The sequence below is a fragment of the Manduca sexta genome, chromosome 10 (genome assembly GCF_014839805.1).
Source record: "Manduca sexta isolate Smith_Timp_Sample1 chromosome 10, JHU_Msex_v1.0, whole genome shotgun sequence".
NCBI lineage: Eukaryota > Metazoa > Arthropoda > Insecta > Lepidoptera > Sphingidae > Manduca > Manduca sexta.
In genome coordinates, this window is record NC_051124.1 from 11,944,161 (window position 1) to 11,958,834 (window position 14,674).

The following is a 14,674-nucleotide window of genomic DNA, read 5'->3' on the forward strand; positions in this document are numbered from 1 at the left end:
ATTACAGAAGTTTTGTTGTTATAAAATATAAATTCATTTCTAGATATTTTATATTTATGAAATTTGCTCTTTTCGAAATCGCATATTCAATTATATCTGCCCTTACATTACGTAACTTTATAGTGCATTCGGTAGACCTCACTAGAAGCAAGCTGGCTCGAAGGACCACACACAGTTTCGCATGACTTAATGACTCAACAACCGGAGTTAACAGTCTTTATTGCGACTACATCACGCCTTTTTACAAGAATAGTGTCTACATAACGCTAAACAAATTATAGCGCGCAGATCTCTTTAACCGTTCGTCTCTTTTTTGCTCTTACGTTACTTTAAACAGAATCTACAAATATGTTTTTAGCACCAAAGTATCTTTTTTGCTAATTTATTAATTTTCAAACAAATTAGTGTTGGTTAAACCATTGTAACCAAAATATGAGTAATTCATATTTTGCGATTTTATTACTCTAGTGCGCGTCTTTAAATTCATACGTTTTTTTTACATCACAAACCACACTGTACCGAATACATTCGCAACGCCCACACCTCTTCACTATGTCCTCAACTCATCGGGGCCTTCACACATCCATTCAGTCATTTATTTACGCTTTTTTAACCCTAATTAGTTTCAGAGGTGTAGTTTTTGCGAGGCGATGTCCGGTCACGACAATCAGCGAGACCGAAGCGTAGTTTCGCGGTTTTGTGCGAATCTATTTCGGCAGTCGACACGTCTGGTTCAAGGTTACTGAGAGCGTCAGCCGCTTGTACTAGCGATAGATAAAACCACAACCGATCTCTCGTATGATTCATCGTAATTAGGATTTGATTGACGTTATGAATAGTACTTATAACTATAGAAGTGTTGTCTGGCGTTAAAGAGCATTTCATATTATATACGGCATGGCATAGTTTCTCAATTTTAACAGAATATTTTGTTTCGTCAAGCATTATTAGGTTCTATGCCATTGGTAATTTTCATTTTACAACTATGTTCATTTTGCGACATAAATTATGTTTAATTGACAGTTTTACTTATTCAAACTAATCTTTTTGGAAGAGCTATAAGCATGTGATCAAAATTTAGGACTAGTGTTTGTATATTGATAAAATAAATGTTTTCTGATGCATTTCTAAATACAAAAATTCTTCCTGATGAGTTGATTTTTTGATCGCGAAGTTAAACTAAGATTAGGGAGAACACTATTTTTTATCGCGGGGAAAAACTTTGTTATCGCACCCGCCACTGGAAGGATGAGTGGAACGACCCAATGTCTACAATCGGGAGTATAGCATCGTCCGAGCGAACATTGAGCCGAATCTCTATACACACACCGGCATACGGACTAAAATCCGTAGTGGCATTCTTCGGCGCGTAGGAGACGGCCCCGGGACATCCTGTTGCATAAAGATAGCTGCGTGATGCCGCCTTGCTCGTTCGCTCGGTTCGTCTTATTTAGGAAGAGGCTAAAGGAACTCCTGAATTCCTAAAGACGCTTTTGACGTTCAGGACAGCGGGAGACCGAGTACCTGCATTGTCATCCGTCTCGAGGTCGCCTCATAGATTTGCAAACTCTGTTTTGCGTCTTAATTTTATTAAATAAAATAAAATAATCGCTCGCGCCCCACTATTCGCCTTGCTACCCCCACAGAGCCCTATTTAGTCGCCTTTTCCGACAGGCAGGGGATACCATGGCAAAAATCTGTTAGATACAGGGTCTGTACTCTTTAAGGTAGCGAGTTTCCATGTTTTATGGTAACAATTTACATGTCACCTGTGTAAATAGTTATGATAAAGTAAATTATACTGTACGCAGTCATACTTTAATACAGCTCAGGATTTTTTTCTTCTCAATTAGCATTTTCGTTTTTAAAACTATAGGAAAACTTAGTTAATCGTAGCCCTTTAACCGTACAACAATTTTCATGTCACGAGCAAACATCGTGCGGACTCGGTCTTATTAACAAAAACTTGTTATTCCATATATTACTTCGCGAATTGAAATAATCGATTTCTCACCACCATAATCCAAACTAACATGCAAATAGCAAAACGATAATCAAACCTAATACGCATTAACTATAAAACCATTTTAAATGCAAATATTTGCGAACCATGGTTGGTTATCGGTTGACTAAATATGTAACGAGCCTTTTCAGCGGTTTTCATTTCAGGACAATGATGACGTCACTTTACATTCAAGAGCCTTTTACAATGGGTGTGACGTCACACTGAGCATGGTATTTTTGCGACGCTGTTAGGTTTTACTCGTGGTTGGGAGATTTTAGTACATTAGTTTATGACAACCCACTGCTGCATGTTTGAGGTCATTTTAAATTATTACGGCATGGTTGAGCCCATACATTCTAAGACTACATTTAAGATACGTATGAATCCTATATCAATTTAGATGTGGCAATGTAATTTACTAAATATGAGATGGCTCCTATGCAGGAGTGCGCGTGGGCAGACAGCCACTTAGTTTATTTCCGCTACCAAACACTGACCGAATGAAATATAATAAAGAACTACTGTAATAGAAACTCATAGACTAAACTAAGATTAAAACTGCTCTGGTCTCCAATATACAGGCATCGCCTAGTTTGGGGCCCCTGTTAATTAAAGTTTAAAAATTCTGTGTAAGCACAAACAATTTTAGCATGTGAATAATATTATGTTGTTTACTATTGTGCCAAATAAAGGTTTTTATTATTATATTACTAGCGACCTGCCCCGGCTTCGCACGGGTGCAATATTTCTCCACTATTTAATGGATGTTATTATACATATAAACCTTCCTCTTGAATCACTCTATCTATTAAAAAAACCGCATCAAAATCCGTTGCGTAGTTTTAAAGATTTAAGCACACATAGGGACAGAGAAAGCGACTTTGTTTTATACTATGTAATGATTATTAAGCGGCGATAGCCTAGTTGGGTGTGGAACGGACTGCCGAGACAAATGTCCGCAGGTTCAAATCCCAAAGGCACACACCTCTGACTTTTCTAAAATCATGTGTGTATTCTTTGTGAATTTATCGTTCGCTTTAATGGTGAAGGAAAACATCGTGAGGAAACCTGCACATCTGAGAAGTTCTCTATAGGAATTTCGAAGGCGTGTGAAGTCTATCAATCCGCACTAGGCCAGCGTGGTGGACTAAGGCCTAATCCCTCTCAGTAGTAGAGGAGGCCCGTGCTCAGCAGTGGGCAAGTATATAATACAGGGCTGATATTATTATTATTATAATGATTATTAATACTGTTCCGGAATATCACATACTTCAAGAAAGATGAGGCTAGTAAAAGTTAAGTGCCTTGGAGTTCTATTTTTTTATACGGCACGATAAAATGACCCCACTGCACCCGATGGTAGGTAGAGAGGGGTCCAATAGAATGTCGACTGGCTAGAGATGATTACCTCTCGACAGTCGACACAACTATGCCGGCCTGGTGGAACCGGATATACACAGGCTGATCCCTGAATCACTTACGTGTGCCACTATGGCGGGTTTTAACACCTTGTGTACGGTGGTCGCTATTCAGGCGGATATAAAATACATCCACCACCAGCAAAGCAGTCGTAATAATGCCGTGTTTTAGATGGTGTTACTAGTTTTTGAAATAAAAAGAAGTCTAGAAATAAACAGTCGACAATTGAGACAGCCACATTCGCTTCACTAAAACAGAACATTTTCAATTACTGACAAATTTATGTACATAAATTATTACGTAAAGTACAATTTATTCGTAGTTTTGTTAATTTTTTTTTTTATATTAGATACCATTATGTAAGGAATTCCATATTGTTCAAACGAGAATAGTGTGGTTTGTCCTTTTGTAATTTTTGTGACAATTTTTATTTATATTATCTATACTCTATACCAATGTATAAAGCCGTAGAGTTTGTTCGTTTGAACGCGCTTATCTTAGAAAATACTAAACCGATTTTGATTTATTTTCACCAATAGGAAGCTACATTATTACTGAGTGCTATACTTCTTATCCCGGGAAAATATTTATTCCGGAATAACTTTTTCACGCAGGCAGAACCGCAGGCAAATGTTAGTAATACATATTCATTCGTCATCGTCTTATCGCATTCTGCCAGTTGTTACTCTTATTAACCAACGAATACATGTTGATACCTACCCTTTGAAATATCATTGTTACAAGTATTATTTTTCTCAATAAATAATAAACCGAGTTTTCCGTCTGCCATATATTATATCAGTATCTAGTTAAAACAAGATATATTTTCTTTAAAAAAGTAATTAAAAAAACTTAAACACCATTTATAAATACTTCAAGTACTAAACGAACCAATGTTTTTACTGACATTTCTTGTCAGATAAAATGACAAAACGTTTCAAGCTGGACTTCCTGCGAACCTCGCGGAAGTCGCCGTTCCGTCAGTGCGGCATTGAGTGCGGCTACCGTACTTAAAAACACTGTCATTACTATGATTATTTCGAATATGTCATTACACTGCATACTGATCTGGTACAGGTAGAGAACGAGCGTTCTGGATCATGCGTAAAACTCAATATGAAAGATATATCCTACTAATATTATAAATGCGAAAGTTTGTGAGGATGTATGTTTGTTCCTCTTCCACAAAAAAACTACTGAACGGTTTTGGATGAAACTTTACAGTAATATTGGTTATACATCAGAATAACACATAGGCTAAAATTTGTAATAATTTTGTGTAATTTGGTCATAATATAACGATACCTATCAAGTGGGTTGAAAAAAAAATATCGCGGAAAACTCCTTCACGCGGGCGAAGTCGCGAGCAAAAGCTAGTAATATATAAGTATAGTTTATGGGCATGCTATAGATATATTCGACTTCAGCATACATGGGCAGGTTCGCCAATGCACCTTAGAGGGTGGACAAAGGGTCAACCGTCCAGACCTCGCTCTTGCAAAGAGCACAAACAAAAAACATAACCCTTCTTCGTAAATCAGGTAGGAGGCCTCACAAAAATATGCCATCCAGAGACTTGCATTAGTTCAGGCCGCTATGCCACATGGCAACTGAAGTGAATTTGGTGTCACTTTTCGTTTCATAAATGAGATATCGTGATACCTTACAGATCGAAGGAATAATTCCTTCCTTTAAAGACAGTAGGGCTGGGATTTCTTGTTTTTTTTATGTATAAGGGTGGGTTGATTACGTACTTAAAATGAAAGAGAAGGTGTTGAGTGAAGGGTGCCGGGCACCAAGCCGAGATTACCGTCAGATAAAATTGAAAAAAGTAAGTTTTTGACCTATTAAGTACCTAAGTTTAGAAGACACCAGATATAAAATATAACTAAGACAAATAAATAGTTGTTTTGTAATTTTATCAAAATATTTTTTTTTGTAAACGAGTGACCAGTTCATAAGACATATTATAATTAATTTGACTGTTTTTAAAATACCCATATTATTAGACACAGAAGGCGCCCTTAATATGGTCAAGACAAAAACAATTGAATAGCCAAGTAGAGGTTTTCATAAAAAAAGAAAAACATCTTAGGGTTTTTCTTTACTTATAAATAAAACATTTTATTTGCGCAAATAGAATAATTGCTACATGTTGTTTCCTTAATATGTAATATCCACCTCGTGGAATGTATTAATATCATGAAGGTCTTAGGTATTTAAAAAGTTCTAGTAAGTTAAAAGGCATGAATTTTCATGAAATAAAACTCAATTCAGAGGAAACCTAGATACGAATTACATTAACTGTATATATAGCCAAGTAACATAAACACATTACAAATACTTAGCTTGATATATAACTAAATTATAGATACCTGTTAAAATAAAACTATTTTACGGATTTTATCACGACCTTTTATATTCTTATTTTCTCCCGACGTTTCGTAGAGTTTAGTCTTCGTGGTCACGAAATGTCGGGAATAAATATTAATATAGAAAACTGTGATAAAATAGTTTTATTTTAATATCTAACATTCGCGCAAACATAAGAAATCATAGACACATGTGTTTTTTTTTCTTAAACCTTTTAAAGAAATGAGGAGGTTCTCAATTCGAATGTATTTTTTTTTGTATATAAGCGACATTATTGATTGGCGGCAAGTTCGATTACCCATTCAACCACTTCCAATTCGCGAGATCATCAGACCTATGCTGAACTTACGAATTTGCTTGAAAAAAACGTTATTCAAAGAAATATACCTATCTACATGTAGTGCGTTCTACCTTGGAAAACTATGCTAAGTATATTAATATAATTGATAGTGATTTTGTTTACCGTTTGTAGTTCAGCAGTTAAAATTATTCATTAAAATCTAAGTTCTGATTTTTGCCATAGACGTTATCACCCTCTCGATTAAGCCAAACCATCGTTTATACCATAATATTCTTAACGGTATTGCTGATATTCATAATTTTATTAATTTGTATCCGAACTTCAAGATAGATGCTATAAAAATATTTTTTACTAATACATAGATAATTCTTTTTTTAAGTTTACATTTTCCAGCCGGTGCGCAGGTATGTATGTGTATATTGATTAGGTATTTCATCGTGACCATAAATTAATTACAGTTATCAGTTTCTAACATGTCTATTACTCCATTATTCTGTTATCCAACGATTTTAATTCTATTACACTCCACCGAAATGGTTAGAATAATTAGTGCATTATTATTTTCCGGAATTCACTTCTGATCGGAAAATAACCCCAGCACTTGTAATATCGTCAATTAACACTTTATAATAAACAACAAGTTTATGTGAAGGAAATAAAAGAAAAGTCGTGACATAGTCGTAAAATGGAACAACTTTTATACTACACGTTATATGCTAATCAAATGCAAATAATAAATAACATGTCACCTTTGTTCTTTCATAGAATAATTTAATTAGCAGCTTTGCGGTCAGTTATTCAGCGAACCACAACCAAGACATGTGGTAGAATTATTCAACTGGTTCATAAAGTCAAGCACATATTTTTATGTGAAATTTTGGCACGTTATTTATATAGCACGATAACTTAATTATTGTGTCAACCGACAGGATGTACGCGTGTTCGTACGACTTCCCTCATGCCACGCGCTAGCTAATCAATGTAATCAACGTCTATGCTTTTTATCGACGGAACCATTTTTTGAGTTGATTCTGATTTTTTTTCCGTACTTAATAGTCGAAAATATTTCTCAAACGAAATCTATTGTTTTGTAATCTCCGCGATGTCGCCAAGTCGGCGTGCGGCGATGAAACAGCTGTTCGTTCTAGAAGGACACATACGCTCATTTCTATTCTACACTTAGTATGAATGTCGTAAAAGTGTTTTAGAGAGTGAAATGGACAGTTACATAAAAGAAAATAACCGTCGTATACTCACCGAATTATTTTTAAACACTTAAAATACTATATGTTAATGCACACTTAACATACAAACTACACACTAAAAAACCTAAAACCTTACAATTAAATTAATTTAAATAAAATCGACTTTATTTTAATTAATAAATAGCGACTTTAAAATAATTATGACACGAAATTCTAGAGTCGAGAGGACGCACACCCAACACCGGCAAGCGCAGAAACCCGACTAGCAGACCCGTTTAACTCGGCGTAAAAAAGTAACACAATAGCGATGAGCAGCTATCTCACTTTTCACGATTTTTCCATACATTTAATGAATCGTTCCTTAAATGTCTCTTTCTACACAACGTCCTTTATTAGTGTGTGTATTATAGTATAAGCTGTCATTCGATCGCAAATAAGCGTCTCTAATCTCGGATTCTGAAACGACGCGTAGCGCCATTTTTATTGTGGTTAACCTTTAACCGCTGCTTTGAAATTGAATTTTCCGTCGCAATTCGCTATTTTGATTTGAAGGCGGTTTTCATTTATTTATTATCTAATTATAGTGCTTTATTGTGTGTGAATGTTTTTGTAAACAGTATATTATAAAAGCAATCATTTAGTGTTTACCAGTTTAAACGTGTAATTGTTTTTTTCGTATAGTTTGATTTATTTGATAATATCATGGTTTATAAGTGCTCTGTTCCCGGGTGCAGTACTCGAGGCCGAGGTATTAAATATTATAGTGTGCCGTTCACAAATAAAAAAGGTGGGAAGAGTGGTTAAGTTTATGTCCATTCCTACAAAATTATCCTCCTACTCAACGCGAAAACATTCGTTTTGTCATAAACATTTTATTCCCGAACATATAAAACAGAATCTAAGATTAACACCTAATGCGATTCCTTTAGTAAACTTAGGAAATACAGATAAATATAAAGTTACAAACCGAGATTTGATATTAGAAATTGAACCCACTAGTAGCATTACTGAACCCTTTATTTTTAAAGTAGTTAACCCTTCTGAACTTAATCGACCCACTATAGAGCAAAATTGTTCTATCATACAAGAACATCAAAGTTCTGAGCTGTCTAGCACGGTATCAATTCATGCTTCATTGAATGAAGCAAATAGTAGTACTCAACTCAATTTACTCCCAATATACCTCACAATACGCAATACCCAATATGTATAACCCCTTCCACATCAACCACCATTGCTGTGTGTAATGAGCACAAATTAAAAGTCACAGCCTAGTTAAACGTAGATTAACTAATCGTATTAGATTAAATCCCAATGAATGTACCCCTCGTAAACGAATTTTACGCTCTTCAATTCACATTTTAAAGAATAAATTACGTCTCTTGCAATCAAGGTATAAAAAGTTAAAGACTAGATTTGACCTTCATGCACCAAAAACAAAGGTGTTCTTGAAAAAATATAACATTTTGAGTACATATGGGAAATTATTAGTAGATTCACAATTACGTTTGACTGGTAATTCATTAAAAGGTCGCCGTTACACAGACTCAGAAAAAGTTTTTGCTTTATCATTATATAAGTTAAGCCCTAAGTGCTATAGATTTTTACGAAAACATTTAGCATTACCATGTAAATCCCGAATTAATTCTCTACTCAGCAATATTCCTTTGAGGCCTGGTATTAATGACTTTATATTTCAACATTTGGCAGATGCTGCCTTGGATAAACCCGCAATAGACAGGCAATGCACATTAATGTTTGATGAAATGTCCATTAAAAAACACTTAAATTTTAATTTCTTTACTGGGGTCATTGAAGGTTTTGAAGATATAGGTTCTGGCAAACGCACAAACAATGTGGCTGATAAAGCTTTAGTTTTTATGTTCACGGGGGTTTGTTTTTCTCCTTGGAAAATTCCAATTGCATTTTATTTTGCTCGAGATGGGGTTAAAACATTTGTTTTAAAAATATTATTAAAGAAATAGTATTAGCAGTTTTTAAAATCTGGATTCATAGTAAGAGCTACAATCAGTGACCAAGGTTCTGCCAATGTTGCTGCTATTAAGTCATTAATATCAGATTCTAATGCTGAACTCCCTCACGGTAGTAACAAATATACCAATGACATCTGTTATAAAATCGGCCCAAACCAACTGTACCATATCTATGATGTACCTCATTTATTGAAATGTTTTCGCAATAATTTTCAGAAAAAAAACCTACTCATTGGCAACCAAAGGGCAAAGTGGGAGTATATTGAGAGACTTTATAAAGTGGATGGTTTTGGTGGCAGAGCAAGAAGCACCAAACTTACTGAGAAGCACATAAATCCAACTTCATATGACAAAATGAAGGTAAATAAATATACATTGTTCTATCACAGTTCTGTTTACAAGTCTTGACTGATTGATAAAAGATTGAAATCCTCCCCTTATTTAAGCATGATTATTGTACTTTGATAATTGCTCCTAATATACTTTTCAATATTGACATTATTAAAAATTACCCTTATACAAACTCTAATTGGCCTAACTGGCATCATATTTATTGTGCTGCTTCAAATAATAATGCATCAACTGTAGGCATAGGAGTTTGTCACCTACAAATTAATATTATAAAAAAACCTCCTGGACTGGATTTATTTTGTCGACAGCTGCCATAACAGTTGATAACAGGTCAAATAATGCCATATGAATAGAACTGTGCTTATGAAAACCTTTTAGATCAGCACAGAATAATTTATGTTTTTCGAAATATGAGTAATGAGCACAGTTAGTCTGTAAATTACTTTCCCAATAACTTTTGAAAATTACGAATTTTTGCTATAACCATAAAAAACATTATAGACCTATAATTCTTCATATTACTTTTTTGGAATATAATATATTCATTATCCATAAATGTTATGTTGCTTTCAATAATATTAACAAAAATTCTTCATATTACTTTTTGTATAATAATATATTCATTATTCATAAATGTTATGTTGTTTTCAATAATATTAACAAAATAATAAATAAATTCATCTATGCATTGTCTGTGAGATTTGTATATGTGATTATTTTTATGTTCGTTATTGACTCTTGATACTTGTAGTATGAATTTGTTAATTATTTGCCATGCAGCTTTAAACTTATTTTTGGAGTTATTTATGAAATTATTATTTTGGGCTTTTGAGTTATCTTTATGATTTTTCTATAAAGTGTAGAGTATTTTTAAACAATCAGTCTATTTTTTCAATTCGGTTTAAATCTATATTCCCATAATGTCATGTCGTGTGCCAAATATGATACATCTACCTTATATCACCGCCTTATTTTACTTGAAATCCATCCTTGTTCTTTTAACCATGACATAATAAATAAAACTTTATGTATATTCATCATACAGAATCATGTAAAAAAATATATATTATTTATAGATTTAAAGAACACTTATAATGAGATGCATGCATTTATCACTTAAAGCAACAATATTAGTTAGTCTTTGTTACTCTTCGCGATAATATGTAACTTAAGGTTATAGCTTAAGGTCCATTTTTCATACATTTTGTTTAATACGACGAAATTTTAAAGGCCGAAATATCCATGCATATTAATTATTTTTACGTTTTTCTTTCAACTGCGAGAACTAATCACTAACTAGACGTGAATTTAAATTCTTTACTTGTCAATACTTGTTTAGTTACCCAGATTAAAGGTGAAACAAAATGTATGAAAAATGGACCTTAAGCTATAACCTTAAGTAAATTATTAAAAGTATCACTGTCTTTCACATTGTTCGACAATTTATTAGACAGCTGTGCACCAGGGTCGTAGCTTAGCGGGGGGTGAGTGGTGGTGGGCTACCTTAAAATACTAATGCAATACCTTAATAATCAACTATAACAAACTAAACATTTTCCATTTCTTATAACGAAGCCTAACAAACTAGATGCTTTTTAATTATATATTCCATATGTGGAATCCTCTAATGAATGAGTCCTCTAAATTGCTCAGTAACAATTTGACATCGTCGGGAGAATTAATGGACTTCAGGATCTTTAGGTCATCAGCAAACATGAAAGGTGTGGAATGATGCAAGCAATTGATAATGTCATTTATGAACATATTAAAAATAACAGTCCCAAATGGGAGCCCTGTGGGCACCCCAGAAGCAATATGATGGAAATTGGAACTAAAACCATTAAGAACCACATGGTAAGTGCGACCAGTAAGATAAGATTGAAACCATTCATACATGTGCCAAGAGTACCCATACCCGGATAACTTCTGCAGCAAGAGTTCGTGAAAAACGTTGTCAAAAGCCTTACTGAAATTTGTATATATTACATCAGTTTGCATGTTATTGTCTAAGACTTCTGAAAGCAACTCAGTAAAAGAGACCAAATTAGTGCTTGTTGAGCGAAATTTAACAAAACCATGTTGGTGTTCAGTTAAAAATGGTTTGAAGTAAGCTTCCAGATATGGAAATACTACAAATTCAAACAATTTTGCCATAGTAAAAAATAGAAATCGGTCGATAGTTGGACATTAATGTGTTATTGCCCGACTTGTGTATCGGCACCACTCTAGCTACCTTCCATTTCTTTGGAAAAATTCCGGTTTTCAGTGATTTTTATAGATTTTACAAAGTGGACTAGTCAGATTTCTTGTTCATGCAACAATAAAATTTGGTGGAATATTGTCTGGGCCAGAACCTTTGCTTATATCAAGAGTCTTAAGTTTACGTGAAACTTCATTAAGTGTGATGTGCAACGACGTAAAACTACGAGTCCAAGTCCGAGGAGTAACTCGCACAGCTATCCATGAAATGATAAGAAAAATTCGGGTTAGCATCGACATTCGACTCCATTAGTATCTTTCTCGTACACTGATGCAAAGTGCGAAGCAAACATATTACATATTTCAACTTCTTTGGAACTAACTTGATTACCATCGGACATCGAAGCTGGGAGAAAGCAAGATCCTCTTCTTTTGGCCTTGATGAATGACCAAAAATGATTATAAAAATTTTAAATATTATCTTCTATACTTTCAAGATAATGTATTATAACATTTATTTAATAAGGATCTGCAACTCTCTCTGAGTAATTTAAATTCTATTCCATTTAACGGGTTCTTAAAAATTTATAGCATTGCCGAAACTTATTTTTTCTCAACATACATATGAGGTTGCGATTAAACCCAACCGGATACTTATTACTTCTTAGTTTAAATTTAGGTACATAAAGTTGGATAGTCTCATGTAAAATACCGTAGAATTTAGTGAGCATATCATTGACGCCGTTGTGACCAAGTACCTTTTCCCAATCTACATTATCGAGATGTTTCCCAATAGCATCGTAATCGCCTTTCGTATTCTCGCATCGTATCTATGGGCGCAAATTTATATTTAGTGATTATATTATTATGAAAAAGTCTAGAATATTAAAGAATGATATTTAAATAAGTATTTACAACCGCAATTCTGTTATTTATTAAGTTTCAGAATAAATTAGAAACTGTATTGACTATTTGAGTGTTTGGAAAATAATGGATATTTATTTATATCATTATTTAATTGTTTATGTAATCTAAACGTCTAAAGTAAATTCAATTAGAATTGTTAATATTATCCTGATTTCTATATCATTGTTTTAATCTATAAGTAAAAATATTCACACCTTGTTAATAGCGGCATCTGTTAGAAAATAATGTAAAATAATAGTTTGCTTACTTAAAAGTTATTTATGTAAAGTAATATTATATCTAATTATGTAAAATTCATTATAATATTAATTTTGAATATTCAGCTATAACCTACGATTTATTGTACAGTAATTTTAATTATTTTTCTAAAAAGGAAGTTGCAGTTAAATTCACTATGACTCAATTGGATTATATAAAGCCTGGTCATTTTAAATTCACTTCACTTGTGTTCCAAGATCAAGAGAGAATAAACCAACCAATATTAAGTTTGTGTTTTCATTATAATGGACTCCGAACACGTGGATACTGGCTTATCTCCGACATATCCATAATCAGATTTCTTTATTTAATTTCGTTACCATATCAATCAATGAATCAATTCATTTATTTTGCAAATATGGGTACCTTAAGTATTAGGTGGTGTATTTTATAACATAGCGTCTTACCATATTTAGGCGAATGACGTGCAAAATTACAATATAAAGTTAAGCTAAAATAACAATTTAATATTAATATAGTATATTAATATAGTATAGCATTAGGTAGGTATGATAATATAATATAATCTATCACAGTTGTTACAAATTGTTACACAAAATTATTCCTGTAAATATTCTCTTATATAATAATATGTCTTATCAATTAAAAGGTTTTTAATTTACGTTTAAATATATCTATGTTTTCTATGTTTACAATACAACTTGTAATTTATTATATTATATTCTTGGACCCATGCAGATACCGCTCTTATCTAATAGAGCTGTATTGTTAGGTGGCATTTTTATTTCGTTTGCTATAATATTTAGTGTACATAATATATGTAGGTTTCTTTTTACAAATATTGAAATTTCGTATATAAATAAACTAGTTAATGTAAGAATTTTTCCTTAAGTTCCTTCCAGTTTTAAGTTGCAGTACACCTGGAGCCCTAAAAATCGTATGGCTTCTGCCTGTAAGTGATAATTTATAGAAAGCAATTTAGTTGCTGACCTATTCTTGAAAAAAAATAAGATAATGATTTCTTATATTTACGCGAATGTTAGACATTGAAATTAAACTAATTTTCGGATTCTATCGCGGTGTTCGTATTTTATTTTCTCCCGACGTTTCGAAGACTTTGCAGCCTTCATGGTCGCAGGGATCATGACCATGAAGGCTGCAAAAACGTCGGGAGAAAAATAAACACCGGCTGATAAAAATTAGTTTAATTTCAAAAATAAGATGTTTTACTTTAAATTAATTTATAAATGGTTTTCTGTAAGCCAATTCACAATGTCCTCTAATGCCTTATTTACTCTAGCCTCTAGTAATAACTGAGTTTTCTCAGAGAATAGTACCGTACTATCATCAGGAAATAAAATTATATCATCATTACTGATCCTTTTCCTTTCATGTTTCCAATAAATCGTATTCTGTGATTAAATTAACCACTTTCCCCAACTTGAAATTGGCATAATGTACAACAATTGTCATAAAAAAACCTTAATATAATATGTTAAATTGCCGTATTCTTGTGAAAGTATTGGCCAGAATATCAATTTCTTTTGGGCCATTTAATTAAATATCTTTAAGCTCATAACAGATTAAATAATCATACCATGATTAAAATCGTTCATTTATTAATTTACTAATATATTATTTATATTATTAACATTTCAGGTCAAATTTGCAGCCCAAGTTT

At 33.1% G+C, this 14,674-nt stretch overlaps 2 protein-coding genes across 2 annotated transcripts in view; one reads left to right on the top strand and one right to left on the bottom strand.

Annotated features, from left to right (window-relative positions):
- LOC115453903 (sialin) overlaps positions 1–7,573 on the bottom strand; it is a 69,194-nt gene extending 61,621 nt beyond the window's left edge. Inside the window, exon 1 of the mRNA XM_037437230.1 lies at positions 7,356–7,573. The gene's annotated coding sequence lies outside the window, so the exon portion shown is untranslated. The remainder of the gene's footprint in view (positions 1–7,355) is intronic.
- The window catches only part of LOC119188936, an 8,742-nt gene continuing 1,636 nt past the window's right edge, over positions 7,569–14,674 (top strand). Inside the window, exons 1-4 of the mRNA XM_037437210.1 lie at positions 7,569–7,700; positions 9,514–9,657; positions 11,350–11,502; positions 14,653–14,670. Of these exons, the coding sequence (XP_037293107.1) occupies positions 7,611–7,700; positions 9,514–9,657; positions 11,350–11,502; positions 14,653–14,670 (405 nt within the window). The 5' untranslated portion in view covers positions 7,569–7,610. The remainder of the gene's footprint in view (positions 7,701–9,513; positions 9,658–11,349; positions 11,503–14,652; positions 14,671–14,674) is intronic.